At 33.5% G+C, this 22,952-nt stretch overlaps 1 protein-coding gene across 5 annotated transcripts in view; it reads right to left on the bottom strand.

The window, feature by feature from the left end:
- Positions 1-22,952, bottom strand: part of ATP8A1 (ATPase phospholipid transporting 8A1) — a 98,239-nt gene that overhangs the window by 44,023 nt on the left and 31,264 nt on the right. For 3 of the 5 annotated variants that reach the window (XM_090139497.1, XM_090139496.1, XM_090139500.1), the window contains 11 exons: positions 19,197-19,308; positions 18,168-18,333; positions 15,838-15,965; positions 14,074-14,151; positions 13,253-13,341; positions 9,282-9,354; positions 7,890-7,995; positions 7,210-7,292; positions 7,003-7,052; positions 2,090-2,159; positions 1,002-1,086 (listed from right to left, as the gene is read on the bottom strand). In XM_090139497.1, the coding sequence (XP_089995623.1) occupies positions 1,002-1,086; positions 2,090-2,159; positions 7,003-7,052; positions 7,210-7,292; positions 7,890-7,995; positions 9,282-9,354; positions 13,253-13,341; positions 14,074-14,151; positions 15,838-15,965; positions 18,168-18,333; positions 19,197-19,308 (1,040 nt within the window). Of the gene's footprint in view, positions 1-1,001; positions 1,087-2,089; positions 2,160-7,002; positions 7,053-7,209; positions 7,293-7,889; positions 7,996-9,281; positions 9,355-11,777; positions 11,823-13,252; positions 13,342-14,073; positions 14,152-15,837; positions 15,966-18,167; positions 18,334-19,196; positions 19,309-22,952 lie in introns of all 5 variants that reach the window. The other 2 variants (XM_090139498.1, XM_090139499.1) reach the window with 1 other exon arrangement.

Raw genomic sequence — 22,952 nt, 5'->3', positions numbered from 1 at the left:
ACCAAAATGCTTAATTACATAATAAAGCAAAAGAGAAAAAAAAATATTTAGAGAAGTCATATGCCTAACAAGCAGAAAAAGTATATTTCCTGATACAATAGCATTTGACCAGACATCCAGAATAATGAAAAGAAAATGTTTTATTAAAGTTTGTCTTCAACTGTAAGCTTATTTCTTAAAAACACATTGAAGTTACTTTCAGTGTCCTAGTAAGAGAGTATTAGAATAAATGAAGAGGTAGAAAGTTACACTTCATATTCTCATAGCTATTATAATCCTGCTTCCAGACACTCTCCTCCAAGAATAAACTAAAACACTGCAATACTTCACAGCACATCTCAGTAATGCTTGACACACCCCCATTTTTGTTATCTTAGTAAAGAAAGAGCTAGGAGAAGTGCTGGGTGAACTTATATTAAAGCACAGAGCTTTCTACAGTCTGCCTTACTGCTCATGTGTACACTGTGTAAACCACTTCTATATAATAACTGTCTGTTTGTATCAATCATCTTAATTTCATAGTCTTAAATTTTACTTACTGCTCTTATTTAATAAGCCTTAATGGAATAAATGCTTTGAAATAGCGGTTGTTAAAAAGTAGCATAGGGAAAACCAGTGATTATAATTCCCCTTATTGTGACTGGTAACAGAAATATTGTAAAGCTGCCTTAAAAGCACTATGCTAGTCATAACCAAGCATCTTCGCCTTTTCCTGTGCACCATCCCTACAACATTTGTTGTGTGAGGGGAGATGAAAGTAATCATGAAAGATGAAACCTAAAAAGAAACAAAGAACTGTGCAACATGTTTGTTTATTGGAAAAATGTATTCTGTTTTAAAAGCCTAAAACCACAAATTTACTACCAAAGATTCTTAAGAAGATTATTATATTTTAGGGATGCAAAACTAAAGCAATTTTCTAAATTACCACTGCAACAACATAAGATTGGAAAACTGAGTTGAACAGTGAAGAAATTCTGTGTTTGCATTGTATTACTCACCTTCTGTAGCAAACTGCTCTAAATGTTTTAAGGTGATTTCTTTGTATTTTGAACTTTCAGCAAGGCGGTCATAAATTACAGTATCCTACAAAACAAATAAAATGAATTCCAACTAATTTAATAGGAAAAATAAAACTGTTTTGTTGTGTACACAATAGAAATAGTGCAGGAAAAATGGCAGGAAAAATATGCAGCACTGTATTTATTTCAGTATAAAAACTGAATCTCTAAATTTGCAAATTCTGCTATGATGTAATTCATCTACTACATGTTTTGCTGTTATTCTCCTTCATTTTGAAAAGTACAGCATCTTCCTTGTGGAGTCTTTTGATCTCTTTAATATTAAGACAAAGACATTTTAAGACAAAGGCATTTTAATCCCCAAAGTTAAAATTAGTTTTTCATAAATGCCATTTTAACGCTTTTGTAACCACCTTGATATACAGAACGTTAATGATAGCATCTTGTCTCCTCAAGAAGATACTGAATGTACATTTATATTCAATCACCTTTATCTCTTTGAACCATTCAGGAATTAGATTTGCATCATCTTCTGATCAAATTTCAATCTAGATAATGGACAAAGAACTAATAAGCAACTCTGTCATACCCTAATCATATTGCACATGGGAATTTTCTTTCCACAGAGCCTGTATTCAGGAAGATGCAGAATTGGCCTAACACAGATGACAGGTTAAAACTATCACGTAGTCTTTTCTGGCAGACTACTATTTCCACCTAGTGACTCATGCTCAGCTACTCCAGCAAGTCAATGATATATTTAGCAATACCTTCAACATTTTCTTGGAATACAGAAGGAAATTGACAGTATAAAAGTATTTAGTTAAAGTACAAAGAATAAGATGAATGAGTCTCCCTTACCTTCATAGACAGTAAAACAAGGAATACATTAGTCCATCACATTAAACAACTACACAATGAAAACATGTACACTGAAAAAGTTATCAATGCTCCTTCCCATCTCTCTCACCATTTTCAAGGTTTTCATTGCAGTTCTAACTTTCTGCATGCATATTTGCATTGTTAGCATACGTTCTCAGATACAGTGAAAATATTGTAAAACTCACGGCTCCTTTGCAGTAGAGTCTTAACTTTCCCGTTGGCGTGCGAACTATCACTGACATTCTCTTCCTAGAACTGAAAGAGAATTAAGTGCCCAGTAAGTAGGTAGTTCATAAACATAAATATTTACCAATGTTTTCCCTAAAGCTATCAATATTTAAGTTACAAAATACAGAGGAAAAGAAATAAGGCCCGTCTTTTCCAAATGTTTTTCTCAGGTGACTGGGATGAAAATACAAATTTCACTGTCTAATCACTAAAGTTAATGAGTCTGTCTGTGCACTTCTTTGTAGATGTTTTTCTGTAAAAAGAATTTAAGAAGATTTACAATCACCTTAATGCTCTCTACTGATCACAAAGAAAGCATCTTATGGCACAAAGTATTTGTGGCCAGGATCATAAAGACCTTCTTTACCAGCTAAACAGAGAGTCTCTAGGCCTCTGCACTGTGTTACTATTGACAAATACTTCAGTTTAATCTATTATGCAGTGTTTTTAGCACTCTATGACTTACAAGGCACCTTGCTTAACATTACCTACCCTCTAGCTCTTAATTGTTAATGACAGAAGTACTTTTTCTTTCAGTTCTAGTGATTGAAGTCATAGTAGGAATGAGAAGAAAGCATGGACAAGACAGTCACCTTTGTTTTCTCTTTTTTTTTCCCTCCAACAAGTTCATCCTACTTCAGATTCAAGTTCATGTCCAGCCAAAATGTGTATTTATACAACACTTCTATCAAACTTCAATTTTTAAAAATAAATCCACAGAAACTATTTAGGGAACAAAAATAATTTATCATGCATATACTTCACAGTAAAATGCACAAAACAGATGGAAGTAAATGGTCCATTTATAAGTTCAGTTCCTGTTAGGAACTGGATATCATTTATAGATCATCAAATAGCATTATTGTAGAATAGTTCAGATTGCCAAGGAAAACATCCTGTAAGTGGAATATGTGAAGATTGGTTGAGGAAAGAATTTTTAAAATTATTGGTGAAGCAACTGACTGAATATTATCTTCAAGAAAGTATTTTTTGTGTGCACTTTACTTGAACTACAGATTTGAATAGCAATATTTAATTGCATTTCTCCTCTGATTGCCACATAAGAGAGCATAAAAAGAGAAACAGTTGCAACAGTGAATATCTATTTCATCTCTAATCTAAAAAAGTCTCAGATAATCAAGATTTCATAAGTCCTTAGACTCTATCCAGCTGGGCATCTGCTAAGATAATCATTGAGAAATTCAAATAACCTAAACTGCACTTACGTTGCCTACAATAAAGGCAACTTCTGAGATTCACTTCGCTTCCTGGCATGATTTTTCAGCCTATAGCTATTTTAATTTATTATATCTGTCTGAATGTGAAGACTGTGAAGGAACCTGTTATTTAGGGTTTGTTTTTTCTAAAATGTGTATATATATTTATAAAACTGTTTATATACATATATACACAAACACACACATTTATACACACATATCCACCCTTGACAGCTACTAACAAAGTTGTCTTGTAATACCAGAATCTGAATACCAGCTGCATGCTGATCAATCTGTCAAAGATGTATTAGAGAATAACCAAGGTTTTCTTGCAACTTTCTGAAAGCTGAGCTATGAAGACAGCTACTGAATGTTGGCTGAAATACATTTCTCTTAAAAGTTCGAGAAAGCCAATTGGCAGGATTTACTGTCAAAGACTTCTAACTTTTTATGTGCATTTTCACTGTAGTGACAGTATTATTTGTATTTCGTGGTGAAATATAGAAACAAAAAAATTGCACTACTGCACATAGCTGTCAATGTGATACTAACTTTCTGTTTTGTTTTCTTCTCATAGGAGGTAGAATAGCTGGTAAGTCCCATGGAATTGCCATGAGATTACAGATGGCCAGAAGCATCATAAAGAGACAGAAGCACTCTTGATGAGCCCCTTATTAATACGTAATGTCTATCTCAAGTTTAAGATAAAAAAAATATCAGAGTTTAACCACACAAACACAGAAAAAAAAACACTGCTACCTACCCAAGTTTGATACCTCCTCTGTCAGCCATTTGTTCTTTTTTTTTACATTTAGAAGTATTCCTCTCCAGTTAGAAAACAAAACAGAGATCCAGGCTCCTATCCAGAGAAGGGGTAAGATCTCAAATGCTCTAGAAGGCCTTATGTTTGCTCAGAACAACAGCCAAGGAAATGTGTATTATTCATAAAACTGATGAAGTGTGGGACTAGTCAACCTCTTAATGCATTTCAGACAAGTTACAGTCTCTAGATCAGAAACCTTACCCTGTAACTAACATGGAAGACATTGCTAGAATGTGGAGACGTGCTCCAGGGATGCAGGTGAAAATTAGTAAATTAAATCCTTAGATGCTGCATATTCCAGATACTGGAATATAATTATCAATGAAATTAATTACAGTGCCAAAATTTTAATAGATTTTACTAATCTAACAAGCAGGTATTATCAAAACCTCCACTAGGAACACTGCTGATGTAATGTCATGTTGCACTGATGAGAAATTTGTGCACTGTTAACACAGATAACTTATGCTTACTGAAATGAGGAATGACATGCTCAAATTCATACTTGTTTTCCAACTCACTACCTAGTTAGGTGAAAAGACAGTGCATGTACTCAGCACGTGGCAGCAGAGGGTCTGACAAAATGGTGTTTGATATGGAAGTGCGAATGAAACAAAGGCGTGAAATTGAATATAAAAAAATGGCACTCATTGACATTCGTTGATACTTGCTGAACATTTATGGAGACCAAACAGTGGATGTGTGCACAGTAAGATGGTGGGTGGTTTCAGGTAAAGTAAAGTGCACACATTTCTGCAGTGGTGATGGTCACTTCCACTAGTACAGATTTTTACAAGCACAGCATACAGGCTATTTTTCATCACTGTCAAAAAAGCATAGCTAGTGGTGGTGACTGTGTTGAAAGATAGTGTTTTGTAGCTGAGAATTTGCTCCATCAAATAGTGTTACTCCTTGTATCTGCTGTAGCTTCCATGGAAATAAATAGGAGGCGTTATTTTTGGAGAGATCAATGCAGCATGTTGTATACTACTACTATTTTCACAAGCCCATATACAATCACTGTAAAAAAAAGAATACCATAAAACAACTCCATCAAGCATTCCTACAAGTTCTACCCTTATAACTTCTCTGCAGAAGTACTTTATCAAATGTCGACACTGTTACGCTCTACTTGCTGAACAGCCATATCTGGCTTGCCTAGGAAGATAGTAAGAAATTTGTCACCAAAAAATTTGTCAGCAAAGGGCAAAAACACCTTAGAACACCTGGAAACTCTTTGCTCAGGAGTGTTGACTGTTATAGACTACTCATCCGAAGATACGTGCTCCTACCCACACAGTTTGTGTTGGATTTTGGAGCAAAAATTTCTTCTGCTGTGGAACAAGGGTGACCTCTAGCGCTTCCAACAAGTCAGTTTCAAGTGAAGCTAAATACAGAACAAGAACAGAAACAGCTACAGAAAGTGAGTGCTTGGTAAATTTGGTTATTGGTACCCACTGAAAACCTAAATCCTCCAAAGGTTAAGATTAAAAAATCTGTATTTTAAACAGTGATACTTCGTGGAGAACAGTCTCAGACTGATACAGAATTCTGAAGAGAGAGATGAAATTAAGATAAAGATCAAAAGCAGAAACGAAGTAGGAATCCATTACAGCTATCCTATGAATAAACTTCTACAGATGTCAAACTAACAACAATATAAAATTGGATGTGCTACATGCTTGCTAAATTTTCAGAACACAAAATGAGAAAAAGTGCCCACAGGAAAATGAAATCATGGCATAAGCCTGAAAATTTTCAATTATGTCTTCCACAATATATATAAAAGCATTAATTAATATTAATTGCAAGCATTCATTAAAATACATTCAAGACACTAAAAATGTATTTGTAGCATTATTATTTCATTCTACTCCACAGATTTTTTTCCTATGTTTCACATTATTTCTGTTATCATAACCACAGGCAACTGTCTATCTTCAATCCCATCACTTCCACTGCTTTGGAATTTACTTATTGAATCTGCCTGAATCTTCAAGATAAGCTCAAATGAACCAAAACAGGACAGGGAAAGGTAAATAATAGTCACTTTACACAAGCAAAATTGTAAGAAACCATTCTAAAAAAAAGAACAGATTCAGCACAGAAATTACTTCCCCATCCTGTGACAAAGCAAGCAAAAGAACTACATGAATGCTTAAAAGATTAATTGCAATTGTGGATGCAATTTAAACTAGTTTACATAACAGATGAAACTGCATACTATGAGGATCTTTACAATTCCAACTTCTTGGACAGGCTTTTTTAATTGAAAGAAAGTAAGTGAAAAGTCACTTTCCAAGAAAACTAATCAATGCTCTAGGGTTCCAGCTCAGTAAAGAATGGACTTCAATCTGGATTATTTAAATAAGTAAAAAACATGTGTATGCAAAGTCAAGTGTAAAATGACATTCTATCAGTCAAAGCAAACATAAATTATCTGTAGCACTTGAGGCTTCCCCTTGCTTCCAAATATAAATTTCAAAACATCAGATTATTCTAGCACTTTCAAGAATATATTTAGCTTCAAGTATTTTACTATAGTATTTCACTTCACATCATTTTTTGAGGTTTTTGAGAGTAAAAGTTTTTGGAAATGAGCAAAAGCAAATGTGAAAAATATTAGCCAAAAAGATGAATATGTCTCCGTAAACATTTTGTCAAAAAAACAGAAGTTTGGTCTTAATCATGTGCATTACTTTGCCTCATCACATATTATAGAAACAAAAGCCAAGCCTGTACAGCTTACCTGTAAGAATATAAAAAACCATTAATTTTTTAATCCATGATAAATTCAATGTATTTTCACAAACAGACATTAAATGCTTACCTTGTAAATTCTAGCACATTCAGCAGTTCATATCTTTCTTCATGTCCCAACTGAAAAACAAAAGTGAGAACTAATGCAAAAAATCCAAAGCAGAAGAGTCAAAGAAAAAGAAACATCTGGACATGTACCATGATGCAGTTATTCAGTAATTACTTAATACGGTAACAGTAAATACACCACACTGTAATGTTTCTCCAAAGTACTTACAGATTCTATAATTACTGAGTCAGGTGTCCTTCCAGTGAATACAAAATGAAGATGTCTGGCTGCTCTGACCAATGCTCCTTCATCTGCAACAAATCAATTAGTAGTACTTTTTTACAAGATGCACGAAGAAACTGTTAGTTTGCCCCAAGATTTAATGGATGCTTTTGATTTTGCCTTGCTTTGTTCTCTCCTGAATTCAAAAACTGCCTATGAACTAGACCTTTTATGCTATACTTTTTTCTCACTCTCAAAGGATTTTATCATTACTTTTATCCCATTGAAAACCTATTTTGTTCATTTTTGATTACAGACTCTTTGTTCTAAATTCCATGGTTACCAAGTACAGAATGAGTTCACAAACAAGGAGATACATTTATGTTCCAGTTTGATTTTCATTTGCATGTGAGCACTTCCATCAGACATTCACAGCAATCTAATGATAGCTTAAGAATGCTACATGGTTAATCACTCTTTGCCCTTACATAACCTGTGTATATTTTCTAAAGCAAATCAGAAAAGTCTAAGTTCCTATTTTTTAGACAAAACAGTCTAGCTGATATCTACTCTTTGAGGGATGCTTTCTTCTTTAATTTCAGAAGATAGTTCAAAATAATTAATTTTAAACAAAATTTGCATGTTGAGTATGCACGTTTATGTTCTCTGAATTACTCGACTCTCACCTGGAGATGCTGCTTGATATATTATCTTATCACCTTCTCTTTCTGGAACAGCTGTATGACACACTGCCATCATTGTCAAAAACTCACATATTATAGGTGCAGTTGGCTAAAAAAATGGCAGAAAATGTTTAACAATTTAATTGATAAGTATCTGAAATGTAATAATAGATATGGACAAACAATAACCAGTAAAACGTTAATGGAAGATTGCTCTTTTGAACATCAACAGATAAGCCCACTGGACATTATCTGTCTGTATATCAACTTCAGCATGCAGAATAACTTCTCATTTGTGCGCTTCAATATAGGTTATGCAGATAGAATTTATATCATTTACAATCATAGAATCAAAAATGAAAAACCATAAACACAGAGTAATTCAAACAAGTATTTTATAGGGAAGGCAAGTCCGAATGATGAAAATGTAAAATGATTTCACAGTTAATTCTTGTTATTCACTAAAGTCTCTTTTAATTCGAGCTTTTTAAATTAAAACTATTCCTTCCTGCATTACTTTTGTCTAACACCTTATTTATTAACATAGTTTTTAAGAACCTTTGGAAAGATGTAGCAACCAAACTTGAAAGTCATGTGCAAAATAACATAAGGTAAGGCAGCTAGTTCTTAAAGGAAGATACTAAGATAAGTGTCTCAAACACTTCAAAATCTGCAAAGTTGAAAGAATTTCAAATAGTTTAACCAAGAGAGAGAAAAATAATGTATCTAAGCAGAAATAGCTGACTGTTTTTGACTAATAAGAACTAAAAAATATATTAGTACAGATTAAGTTTGCAAAATGAATGAAATGACTCCAAAGGAAACTATTGCATTTCCCTTAAATAAGCTCAAAGCAGTCACCTCAATCAAGGTTTCTCATAGGATATATACAGTATCTGTGATCAATGTTAGAATTCAACAATGAAGATGAAATTAATTACTTTATAAAATAATATCTGAAAACCTAACTTAATTCCACACTGAAACACTAATAAGTAACTTACAGAACTCAAACAAATTCAAAGCTCTTCATAGCCAAACATGAGCAGGTTTGTCCTTTTACACTGAAGGCCCCCGGATTCTTTAGGGCATCTTCAAAAGGCTAAATTAGAGATTCTTTTCCAAATCACTTACAAATGCGTTTAACATACATTGTTGAAATTAGACTGAAGTTTTAAAGGATCTTGCTCATGTTATATACACTATATATCTACCAGAAAACAGATGTTATTTCCAGATGGATCTAATTAACATGCATCAGCAATGAATAATATAAAGGTAATCTTGAGGGCATCCTGATTCTGAACATATTTTCCCTCACAGGAAAACACTTTGATTTGCTAAAAGCAACACTGAAAATTCAGAAAAAATGGTAATTGTTTCTGTATCACTTACATGATTATTTTGAAGATTCTCCAGTAGTGATGAGTCACTAAACATTTTTTCGTCTCCATTTTGTGATCCCTGCCTAAAAATAATTTGGTAAAAGAGATCACCATTAGCATATACTTAATAGTTCATATGCAAATAATCTATATTACCGTGCTAAAGTCAAACATAAATTTTGGTTTAAGGTGTTTCAAGAATGGCTGCAGTCACATACAGTGCAAAAAATGAAGGGAAGAGGAATTTGTTAAAGGTCACCGAAGTTTATCTAATTTTAATAAACCTTATATAAATACACTTGAATTCAGGTATGTTTTTCTGCTCACTTCAGATAACACAAGATAAAATTTTCAAAGCAAGACTGGCTTCATGTTATCTGTTTTCCACAGAAGGAGATTATTGGAGGCACTTAGAACAACACATACCTGGAAGAACTTAAATTTCTTAAGAAATTAACAGCTTTGGCATAGGTTTGCAATATGTTTGCAGAAAAGAAAGCCATACCTGAAGGAGTAAGCAAACTGAGTTCAGACATTATGGGACAAACATTCTGTTTGTTTCCCATTACTCATGACCAAAATAACCTAAACTGATATATAAAGGACACAGAAGTAAGGATGAAGTAGTAAAAGATGGAAGAGACATTAGATGGAGATAGTCCTTGAATAACAGTCTTACACTAATGTTCACACTGCAGAGGTCTTCTGGCTGAAGTAGCTACTTCTAGAAAAACTCCTTATCAACTGATTGCTGAGTATCAAGACAATCCAGTTGAGTTTGAATCTCAGCGACACAGAACAGTTCTGAAAAAATGAACCCACTCAGAGGAAAATATTACTTCCATTTTCTTTGGATTTTGCCCTGCAGTGATTTATGTTGAAGGATAGGTCACATTTGTCTTAAAGGCAGTCTAAAGACCAAAAAAGTGAGCTGTTATAGTCTTGAATTACCATGAAGGAATGCAAAATGACAGCATTCTGCATAACTACTCAAGGACAGCTTTTTCCAAAAGCCTGTTATGAAGTGAGAAATTCAAAGCATCCTCAATCACCAAGATTTATATTTATTTATTTTAAATGCAAAGCAGCTGTGCAAAATGTTAGCAGTTTCAAACATTCAATTTATTTATAATTTTCAAGCTTTGATTGCTTAAAATTTTTAGACAAAGACTTTAGCATATTTTTCAGATTCTCAGTACTAAATCTGAAAAATACTTGTAGGTATAACTGCTTTCCAGTTAGACAGAAAATATTTATAATTTAAAAAAATATTTAAAAGCTGTGGAATTTGGTATATTATTTATTTTAAGTCTAGAAATATTAGTCAAACAGATGTTTTTAATTACAATGGACCTGCACACAAAAAATAATTTTCCTCAGTATTTTAATTTGTGAATGTTTACATGTCATTCATAGCTTATAAAGTACAACTTTTTTTAAAATTTTTTTTTAAACTACTATTCAGGCATTAGCTCAATCATTTTGCCATTTCAGATATGATTATAGAAATTCTGATGCATATTAGTTAAGAACAGCCTTATTTCACAGGCGTGCTTTATTTCATTTAAGCACTGCATTAATGGAACCTCACATTTGCACATTCTATGCGCAGCAGTATCTGTAATAAACAAGTTGCTATAACAAATACAGATATTCAGGTCAAGTAAGATATATGCATTTTTTTGGAAGAACGTGGGTGAAATTTTTCTTTTTTCCCCAATTTTAAGAAATAACATTAATTCTAATCTGCAGAACTTCTTAAATGTAAGATGACAACATATTACACAGTTTTGTGCAACATATCTTGCCATGATTTTAAAAAAATACAATAAGAATAGTTTAAAGATTGTAAGTGACTTTTGTCCCTGATTTACCTCAGTTTATTTTGAAAAAGACTGGAAATATTTAGTTTAAGAAAGAACAATGAAGGAAGTGTAAGGCATCGTGCAGAAGGCAACAGCAAGGAAGTCAGGACTCAGTCTTTCCTGAGGGCCCCTGTTAAGAGATTGTCTCCTCAAATGAATGTTATCTCAGTTTCAATAAAGAATTAAGTAATGGTAATTCTCTAAAACCATTTGCAGGAAGCAAAATATTAACACCAACTTATGTATTTTTTACTCTCAAACATTATTTTTCAAACATGCTAGGGATTATTACTAAACTGTTACAGGTTAACAGGAGAAAAGTGTGACCAAAGTTACCATAGTACCATGTACCTTTATAAAAGACAAAGCTTTCTTCAATATGCAATTTGGATTTGTACACGATTACCAGTAGGATACCTCAGTGACCCTATTATCAATTCTATCCCAGAGTACAGATCCTAATGGCACAGAATTCTCATTCATGAACTTGTGTAAGACTTGGTTGGGCTGCATCAACTTGAAGATAAAATGACTTTTGAGTAAAATATTTTGCAATTAACTATCTTTCTGAAAAAAATCTCACTGTTTTTAAGCTTCAATTTTAAACAAAAACCACATACTACTTGATTCTGAGAGCTTACCAATCATCTGAAGGAACACTATAGTCCTCAGGTTCAGGGCAATCGCTGCACATGAAGCAAGAGAGGAAGAGAAATAGGGATAGGAAAAAGAATCACAAAGGCTAAAAAAAAATTGGATTATGTATAAAAGAGAAGGCAGTTAATGAAATTAAATGACTAAAAAAAAGTAAAGCTATCTCAACTGAGTATTTTGTTAGTGCCTAGAAAATAATACTGCAAAAAATATGATGTTTCTCTTGAGGCTTTATAAAGCAAAAGCTATCATTTTCATTCAGCTGGGAGCATGCCTGATTACTAACTTCTACCAGTTGAACAAATTACAATTTTAATTTTATATTTCAGTATACACTTGAACTATGTTTTGATTGTAAATGAAAGGTAAGATTTTATTTTGTTATGATAACAAAACTTATCTGAGTTCAAATACTCAAGAGCATAGCTAGCCATAGCACATCAAGATTCAGCTCTGTCATGACATGTTTGAATATATCACAATTAGCTGACATAGCTGATGTAGAGCTGTGTGTGTGTACAAGTAGATATATGAAATATCGGGGTTAGAATGGCACTTTATAACAACTCTTAATTAAAAAAAGAAAATAACCAACACAGTATGGTTAAGGATCAATGTTTCTCAAAACAGAAACAGTTGACATTAGAATCCTCAAAATTACTTTAGCCAAATGATAAAGCCACACTGCTAGCTTAAGCCGTAAACTTAACCTCACAGACTTGCTTGGTCTCTGCCCACTTTCAGAGGTAGCTAATTATCAGCTTACTGATCAGACTAGGTCCAGCATCTCATATACTGGGCAGCCATTCTGTCACTTATAAGTGCTTCTGCTCTATTCATGGCTCTAAAGAATTTATTTTAAGTAAACCACCTTGAAGTTTGAAGCCTTTGCAAACTCAGTTGAAGAATTTGGCTGCAACTATTGACAAATAAGCAATAAAATTCTTTATTCTTTATTCTTTATTTATCTGGAGCAGTTTCTTAATAGCAACACCAATACCATGAGTTATGTAATTTAAACAATATTCATAAAAGCTATCTAGATTACGTGGTAAAGCACAGCAGTTCCAATTCTTGTTCATCCTCTATTATCTAGTGAAAAAGCATGTAAAATATGAAGCATGGACTAATAAGGAAGTCCATGCAACTTTGCAAATGTGAGGGCAGACTTTGCTTTTTAAAAAAATAAAAGAAACAAACACTGAACAGACACAGTAACAGAAAAAGTACACTGAAGTTGTGTTACAGCAGTAAGGATAGCTATACTTTTGCTTGCAGAAGGAAGCATTCATGCTTTCTATTAATAGCATTTCATAGTCATGAACAAATTGATTCCTAGTTGCATCTACTGCTAGGCACAAAAGATAACATTTATTATGGTATTAATTTAACTGTGTTCAAATATGCATAGGCAGAGGAAAGGCATACAAGTAAACAAATAAGTATATAATAAAATACCTACCCATAAGCAACTCCTGCCACAGTACATTTTTTAAATTGCATGACGTTACATGTCAGAGTACCCGTTTTGTCAGAAAATATGTACTTGACCTAAATGAATGATGAAATCATTATATATTAATTTCAGCAGTTACTTACATATCTAGTACAATTTTGCCTATTAACACAATAAAGTAAATAAATTTTTACCACTTCCACAATCTTCAAAGCATCACAGACCAATCTGAGTTGGAATGGACTTTAAGGTCCTTCCAAGCTCCTCTGTAGGCAGGGCTGCCACCCACCAGATCAGATTGCCCAGGGCCCTATCCAACCTGGCCTTGAAAGCCTCCAGGGAGGTGGCATCCACAGCTTCTCTGTGGGTATATAATAGGGGCAGCCTATTAAGGTGAGTCACCACAATGAATGAAGAATGTCGTCTGAGTATCTAATCTAAATCTATCCTCTTTTAGTTTAAAGCCATTACCCCATGTCCTATCACTGTACTCCCTGGTAGAGAATCCTCCCCACCCTTTATATACTGGAAGAATTCTACAGGACCCAGAAAGAGGTCTACAAAATCAGACTTTCAGAAAACAGTGAAGACACGACTGAGCTCCTGTGAAAAGTGACTGCTTTTACAGTATTAAGAGGGAACTCTAAAGCAAAATGCAGAATTTATCTCTGTCAAAAATAAGAAAAAGTAAAGAAAGAAATGTAAAATAAAGAAAAAATGTAAAATAAAAAGACTAAGGCATATATGTTTTTAAAAATAAGCTCTCATTTATTTTTAAAATAATTTAGATTTTAAAACACTGACTTAGAGCCAGCAATCTTTTCTACCTGTCCAAGTTCCTCATTGAGATTGGAAGTACGAGCCATCGCAGCAGTGTCAGTAGGTTCATAATGCATGTCTATGTCCTACAAGAAAAATGAAAGCATACGTCTCAAAATTATCTTTCCAGAACTCCTAATGAAAAAAATCTGGTATGCAATCAGAAAAGAAAACCACAGAAGAACAGATTGAACACAAAAACAAGGGATCTACTTCTATTTATTTCAACATGGGAGCCACAGACACAATCAGATCACTTCCAAATATCTCCAAAAGAAATTAGATTTTTCACTTTAACATCAGAATCTGTAAGACTAAGATTTTATAGAACACTGGAAGTAGTCTGAGTACTAGCAAAATGTTGAGTACTAGATGCATGTTGAACCCATGCATCTAAAACAGATTTGTCAATAAGCAGAAGCATTGTAATACTTAGTGTGAAGCAAGTCTTAACTATTCACTTGTTCTCACTTCTAAACACTATGGTAAATATTCCTTAAGCTGAAGACAGAGATAAATTTAAGAGTACACAATAACTTTACAATACATTGTTAGTTGTTTTCTTTTCTTGTTTTCTTTCTTTTCTCCCATCTTTAGTCCCTTCCCCTCCCTCTCCCCCACGAACAAACCCAAACAAAAACAGTTCCATTTAAAATACAATTAAAAAATGAAAACACTATAAAGCATGGCAGATAACCAAATTGCAGATAACCAAATTCTCTATATTAACACCTTATGTACAGACAGAAGGATTATGTTTAAGATAAAAAACATCCAGAGTTCCCTATTAACATAAATGTATTTAAAGACAACAAATCCCTCATTATGTGAAATAGAGAGAACAGAAGTTACAACTGTCTCCTTTAGGATTCGCTCCATAGACAACAGTTGCCAATCTGCACATTCAATGTAGGTTAGCCTTTACTGAATAGGGAACACAAAGGAACAAATTCCTCCCATTCTTTTATAATTTGCATAATAATTTTGCCATAGCACTAAAGAAATAAAAAATAACTGACTACTCACAAAAATATTTAACTTTTACAATGAACTATGGTTTTGCTAATGAATATTTTCTTTAATCTCTATCTGCCTGATCTCACACAAATCTATTTCATGCATTTGACCAAGGAATCAGATTAAAGAGCTGACAATGGTATGAGTAACTCACATTTAGCTAAAATTTAAAAACTGAAGGAATGATAAAAAAAAAAACCCCTTATGTGGCTTTAAGTTAAAAAAAAAAAAAAAAAAAAACCATAAAAAACCCCCAAACCAATATTTGTCCCCCCAGCAACCCAACTGATAACCCCTCTTCTAATGGCAGAAACTATCCAAATGTTCTTTATATACTCTGCAAAAGATAATACTAATAGACGATGGTTTTGTTCCAAAACCTTTAAAATGCAGCGGCAAAAAAAAAAAAAAAAAAAGGCTAAATATAGGGAAAAAACAGACAAACATGGGCTAAGCTCAGAAAGAACAAAAAATGAAGCAGTACAAAACTCCACTAGGATGCAAGATACTTTTTTCTGATCATTCTGGCTGAAGCTCTGATGTGTCAGAATTAATGAGAAAGAACAAAACACTGTAAAAAGTGCTACAAAAAACTTGTATAAAGTGGTAAATAAAGCCCTTCTTGGGTCTCAGTAATAATAAACAGCACTCTTAAGTATTTACTATAAGAAAATAAATCTATATATAAACAAGCATTTAACATAATTGTAAGCCACTTAGTTTTAGAAATTAATATTTATTATAGAAATATTTACCCAATTTATGAAATATGCTTGGATAAATTTAACAACTTCAAGTGTAACCAACAAACTGATTGGAATTAGATTATTGAAGAGAATGATAAAAGTCAAGAAGTTCAAACCAAAGTTGCTTGCTCCACCATCTGCCAAAAAAACAAAGCAAATCAGAAAACATTTAAGACCATATTTAAAAGCAAGTGTACGTAGTGTATTCAGAACATTAATCGCTGATTTTATAATTTTGTCTAAAAAGACACCTATGAATTTATAAATTACTGCCCTTAAAAACTGTACGCAACAGGAAAGGTTCCTTAAATAACATGAGCCATCAGCAATTTAAGAGCACTGAGACTACATTCCGCAACAATGAATAACAAGGTCAACGTGTTAGCCCATGTTAAGAAGTACTGTTGTGTTAGCCTATATAGGCTTATGACTAGTGCTTGGAAATGCATTATCTGGTTTTAGCAGTGCCTACAGCCTGATATTAAGAGAGAAGAAAAGAGAAATAGAGTGAGGGACAGACACTCAGTTTCACGGTGGCTAAGATTTTTCAAAATTGTGGCCTGTTGCAGAAAGCTGCCCTCCAGAAAATCAGCAGCTCTCCCAGTTGAAAATCCTGGTGATCCTGTTCCAGTCTTTTTACTGTACACACTGTCCCTTTGCATTTCTACTGCATGCAATTCAGAAGTGCTTCAAAAACACATGCTGTTTTATTTTTTTCTTTTATGGCCAAAAAAAAAAAAAAAATCCATCAGAGTGCTCAGGGTCATCGATTGGTGTGCTTTACAAACATCCTTCTAGCAGATACAGGGCTGCAGCTGTGGGCCTATGGCATGTGAACCTGCTTGTTACAGTAAAATCCAACTTTTGGATACTTTCATTAATACCATTTAATGAAGTACAACTTTGGAAGATCATGGAGGTAACACTTATTCTAACTAATGGCAATCTAGATTAAATTAAGTTTGATACACATTGGTTAAAAATAAAAATTGTGCTAACAAAATTCCAAATAGCATTCCTCAGAACAGAAAAGATGGAACTCTAATGAGAATGTTGTTAAATAAACAGCAAAATTCAATAAAGGTAAAGAGGAATGAATTGCTTGTTACGTACTAGCAGTACCTTGATCAAGAACAATTCTAAAGGGCATAACTTAAAGAAACATCAGAAGCCCATTTAATCATGTAACGTACTAGGAATTGGACTAATAAGGACAGTCACTTGAAAATCCCATCAAATCTCAATGGCCACTATTTCAAATTTTCTTATTTTCAGGAATAAATAATAAAAGCTTCAGAACTGCTTCCACAGACTTCCATAATAATTTGAGTACTACATTGGGCAGCATTGTATTCAAGACTCGTTGGTGTCAGAAGAAGAAAATTTAGTTGTAGCCTGACAGCCTAAGTAAAGAAGGCTCTAGACCCTCTGTAAGAAATTCTGAAAACATCACTAACAGATCACAAAGTATATTTATGAAGATTTCCTTTAGAACTAGTTCTCTCATTAAGAATTGAATTCTGTCAATACACTGCATCCTGCTGGAAGACCTGCATAACATTCCATTGTCTTTGTCAACTGAGAGTAGAGTAGTCAATATACTAGGTAAGAGGAGATCTTTGTGCCTGTTAATTTCAGGAGCAGCCTGCTTGGATCTGACACTGGTGGTCAGTGTTTACTTAGATTCTTGAATAGTATAACTATAAAGCCGCAGCATCATCTTCTGGGACAAGGGAGTTTAAAAATTTGGGGAAGAAACTGCAGCTTTACATGTAACTCATCAGCAATAACTGACAATTGCTTCATTTTGAAGTTGACTATGTCAGCAGAATACGGCAAGTATTGGAATGAAAATGGAAAAAATACCAATAATGTAGTGATGTCAATTTTCTGAATAGCCTATTCAGCGAATGAAAGTTACTGCTAGAAGGATACATTTTTCAGCATTCAGGTAGCATCTGTTGAACAGCATGTTAACAAATATTTTTCTGTAGGAATTGTTCCCTCTGTACTCTGTAAACTACATCCCTTCTGTGAGGAAAGAAAAAAGGATAACACTGGCAGAGCACTTGGCAAGGCAAAGTCTGCTGTATTCCTTCCCTCAGTTGCAGAGATGCAGAAGCTTCAACAACAAAGCTTCCCTTTCTGAATTTAGCAACAACTCACACTGTACAGAAAGGTAAAACTTACACTAGCTGTGATAAACCTAGACTAACAACTTCAGTAAACAATCAATAAAGAAGGACTGATTGAAGGATGGTAATCATCCCCTTTCCCAAAAATGAAAGGCTTCAGGACAAGTGAACAGTAAAATAGTAATACATTACTTTACAGCTTACAATTTAGATCAAGATACCAATCTCTTTCACTATGCCTTCGATTCCACACAGCTGAACCAATAGAGCAGATCAAAGACATGGCAATAAGGATGCAGAAGAGAATCAAAATCTGAATATTCGTAATTCGTTCCACATTAGACATTTTAAGAGGTGGACTTGTTGAATTCTGCAAAAGACAAAAACCAGTAGTGGTCATTAAAAGATGTCCAGAGTTCTAATTTCCAAATTAAAGGCTATTGAATTCTTTTCTAAATATTCTCCCAGGTATCATCATGATAAATGGCATAAATGTTTCAGTCAAACAAAAAGAAAGCAAAACAAAAAAAAAACCTTAAACACCAACAGCTAACCATAAACATTTAAAACATGATTTAAATATATGTGCATACATCCTATCAGAGCTATAGAAAGTTACTGGTAATTAATACAATCAAATTTATTTTAAAATAACTGCTTTACAGATCAGAAAAGCAATAAATGAGACATGCACAACCGAACTGAAAGCATTCTTTTTGTTGAACAAACACAATTCAATCTTGATATTTCAAACACCACCAGGAAAATAACTTCATAGCTTAAGAATGGTTCTCCTCCCTCCTTATTTTGTAAAGCAAGTTTCACTTCATTTTCTGACAAGAATGCTTACCTTTGTACTTGAAAGAAAGCTCCACAAGGGGACAGTTTTAGGAGCAGTCAAAAATAAAAAAAGATGAACAGGCAAACTATAACGATCCAACTTACTAATACAACAGTTTTCAAAAACACAAGTTAAAAACAGTCAAAAAACATGCTCACTAGTGGAAAACTACACTTTCTAAGCAATCGATAACTGTCTAACAGCTCTAAAAGTAGTTATTTGCTTGAAGTAAAACCAGTAAAGATGCACTATTACTGACATTTGAACTATTATACTCAATCCAGTCATGTTTTCTTAAACTTTTTTTTTGTGCATGTCCTATTACACAGAGATATTAAAAGGTAACAAGGTAATTATAAGAAAATTTTAAAAACTAAATCCAAGCGACAAACCTGCATAAGTTTTGTGTCATGTCCTGTATAGACAACTATCCCATGAACCCACTGAGTATTTCTCAACTGAGCTCCTCGTAGAAGAATCTGGTCAGATCCCAATGGAACAGTGCTAGAAGAAAATGTTTTTGTATTTTAGCAGCAGAACAGTTAATGTCAATGCAATAAGGATAATGCATAATTCATAAGAATAAATGCAAACAGCACTTGTTAAGACTTATTAGCTCATTTCTCCAAATTTAGATGATTATAGTAAATACACCAGAACCTCATTTTCAGAGTTAAAGTATTTGGTGTGCTGACTTAGAGAAAATCTGACAGTTTAAAGCAAGTCAGATATGGAGCCCAAATATTTAACTTTACAACAGTATAACTTATCACTTAATGTTGATTATTAACATTAAAGATATGGTAAAGCATAGTAAACATGCCAAAACCAAGAAATGTTAATTTTCCTTTCAGATTACAAAGTTTTGTCTAATTGCACACTGAAACATGACAGCTCTTATAAAATTGATTTTTCCAAAGCAGTTCTCAAGTCAAAGACGCTTAGCTTAATCCTTTCTTCCAGCTGTATGAGGAATTCATAAAATGCTGGAAACATTCAGCTGTCTTAGATTTAGACAACTGACTTAGTCAATATACTGTAGCTTAGTATTTTTTTTTCATAAAATAAAAAATTTTAGATAATTATCAGTGTTCCTCATACAGTTAATTTCCTGGTTTTGCACTTATGTCTATTTAAATACTATCTATCAGATATGCCAATAGTGCCTTAGTGCTTGCCATTCTCACTTAATCTATCATCTCCACAGCTGCTGAAAATCAACATGTTAGGATAACATATAAGTTTCTCGATGATAGCAGTTATACCCTCTGATACGTAAGCTATAAATAGCCTGAGCAAGCCATCATATTTAGTAATATTTCTGGCAGTCTCCGAAAGTTTCATGCATTAATTTCTTCTAAACCCTCATTTCCTCTTCTATCCTCTCATAAACAAGCTTTTAAAGTGAAAAGACTGCAAGTAAAAAAGAAACACATTCTTCCTCCATTAAAAATAACAGTAGCAATAGAGTTTTTTTGGAATAAGTTCACACAGAAACTAGGGAAAAAAAACCTGTTCTGAAAAAAAATGTTTGAATATTTTTCCATACAAAACAGGCAAATAACAAACACTACATCGCCATGACTTACAGACTAGGATACTACCAAAAAACAGAAAAAAAACCCTGAAAAATATACAACATATTAAAATTGACTTGAATTGTAGCATTTTCATTTTGTGGTAAAATAAGAAGAAAATTATTTTCCTTTCAGGTATGAAAAGAACTGAAGGGGTCTAAAGAGCCAATAATCATTAAGAGGGACTCATTTTGTCATCAAATATTATTTCCTTTTTTAAAAAATGCATTCCTTTCTCTAAAGCATTCAAAGTTATGAAATGAATTGTCATTTCAAGAGTAACCAGATTTTTCAAGACTATTAACAAGAATTTCACCTATAAAAGTGCATATAGTATAGAAAGTAATTGCCTTTTTGATAATATGCCTACGTTATCCACAGATAAACTGAAAACTTTTAAAACTGTAGACCTTCTCTGGAACGCCAAGACTTTCTGTCCCTTCTACTAACAAGAGGTAAAGGAACTCTAGTATGGCAATAGTAAAAACTTTGTACTCCAACTTGTACTCCTTAAAGTGTCAGGTTGAGTCCAAAACTCCTGCAACTTCTTAGCCCTCCTGCTTATTTCCCCTCTTAAAAACTCTGACGAGTATGCAGTGAAGTCCCTTCTATTGCAGGAGCCATTGTTTTTTTTTTTTCCACCCCCTCCATCAAACAGCTCTCAAATGGCTATAGATACCCTTCCAACTTGGAACAAGATTTTATTCTCAAGGGCCTGTTACTAGGAAGACTATTAAAACAGAATGGTGTTTGCAGCCTGTGGGAGTGGTCTCCAGCAATACTGCTGCACAGACGAAGATAAACAACAGAACAACAGGGGACAGACATAGAAAGTCCCCATCTGCTAGGTATCACGCTACTTTCAACATTGTGACTGTACCCCATTCCGTAACAGTGCTATCACTGGACAGAGCACTCAAGTCTCTTGGCCTCAACCTTCTCAAAACTGCCCCAGCCCACCTGATGCCTATTGTATACTGCACGAATAATGGTTTCTCAGCAATATATGTTGCTTATATTCAGTGAAGAATGTTCTTAATGGGGAAATATTCCTCCGGCATACTACCGAGCTAAGGCTGTCACTGGCACATTAATTTCAAAGACACATTCGAAACCTTACATAGCACGGTGATTTCCTTTTTATCAAGCGTTTATTCACAATTTCCTCAAGATGGTCTTCAGGAAAATGTTTACTTCATGTCTGGACAGTAAATGTCTATCCTTATAACTTGCCAATCTATTTTTCTCTGAGGTATTTATCTAATCATAACTTCAAATTTATCCAGGCTAAAGAACTTTTTTCCTTTCTCCAGCTAATAGTCTTCAACTCCTAAAAATCATACACATTTATGAGCATAAAAAAGAAGAGCTGCACCTTTCACATACAGAGTTAACACACTCAAAAACTGAGGATACAATAAAAATATTTTTGACCTTAAAAGAATCTACAGATCTAGCAAAAAAATTAGTTGTAATGGAGCTCTACTTTCTTGAATATTAAAAATCCAAAAAAAGAACCATTGCCTTTTTACAGCTGCTCTCCCATGAAATGAAGAAGAAAAGACTGAAAAGACCACCCAGATACAACATTTACGGACAACAGCATTCTTGTACTCAAATGAGTTATATAAAAGAAGAAATAAAAGGGAGAAGTGCCCATTACTCCTTTTCCTTTGCTTTTCCAAAAATGTCAAGATAGTGGATACAGTGAAAAATCTAATTGTGGGATCTTAAACAACTAGATAAATGCTAGTTAGATTAATCTGTGTTACAGATAATATGGGCAGAAAGAGAACTCATCTTTGATTTTTTCTGGTTGGAAATTAGGTCAGGATCCAAAAAAAGTTACTTACCTGCAATTCTTTTTCACTGAAGGTAAATATTATATTAGAACCACACTTTTGGAACTATCCTACTGAACAGCAAATATATCTAAATGTTCCCAGACTGAATTTCTCAAATGACAATTTGCTTGACCAGCAGATGGCATGCTCCTACACATTCTTGAGGCATACCAGCCATCACCACATTTAATATTTCTTTTTTACTCAAATTTTAAAATTAAATAATTCAGTTAAGCAGAAAAGTGTGTTTTCTCCCTAGCCAGGGAGGAAGGATGGATGTGTGGATCTAGTATAACTATTACCTTCAGAGAAGAATTACAGGTAAATGTTTTTCTCTTCTTAACGACAAGTACAGTGGAATTATAATAGATCCACACTCTTGCGACTGAAAACTCCCGGAATGCATCTGTAAGAAATCAGTAAATAAAAATGGAATATAAAAAAGGTATTTAAGAATTAGTTAGTAGTATATATTATCAGTCTAGAAACACAAACATGGATAAATACTGCATATGGAGAAAAAAAAGTCTACCAAATAAAAATAAAAAAATAATATAAATCTTCAGGAATGAACTACTAAACAATTCTCAATCTAATAATAAATTTAAAACTCCTAATATACCAAATTAGCTTTGAAACTACAGAAGACTCCAAATGCCTATTGTGTAAACACTTAAAGTTATTAAGAATTTAAGTAGTTTTATAAGCACATATGTTGTTATTGCAC

The sequence above is a fragment of the Phasianus colchicus genome, chromosome 4 (assembly GCF_987193195.1).
Source record: "Phasianus colchicus chromosome 4, bPhaCol1.hap1.1, whole genome shotgun sequence".
Classification (NCBI taxonomy): Eukaryota; Metazoa; Chordata; class Aves; order Galliformes; family Phasianidae; genus Phasianus; species Phasianus colchicus.
This window is presented reverse-complemented; position numbering and strand designations above follow the sequence as displayed.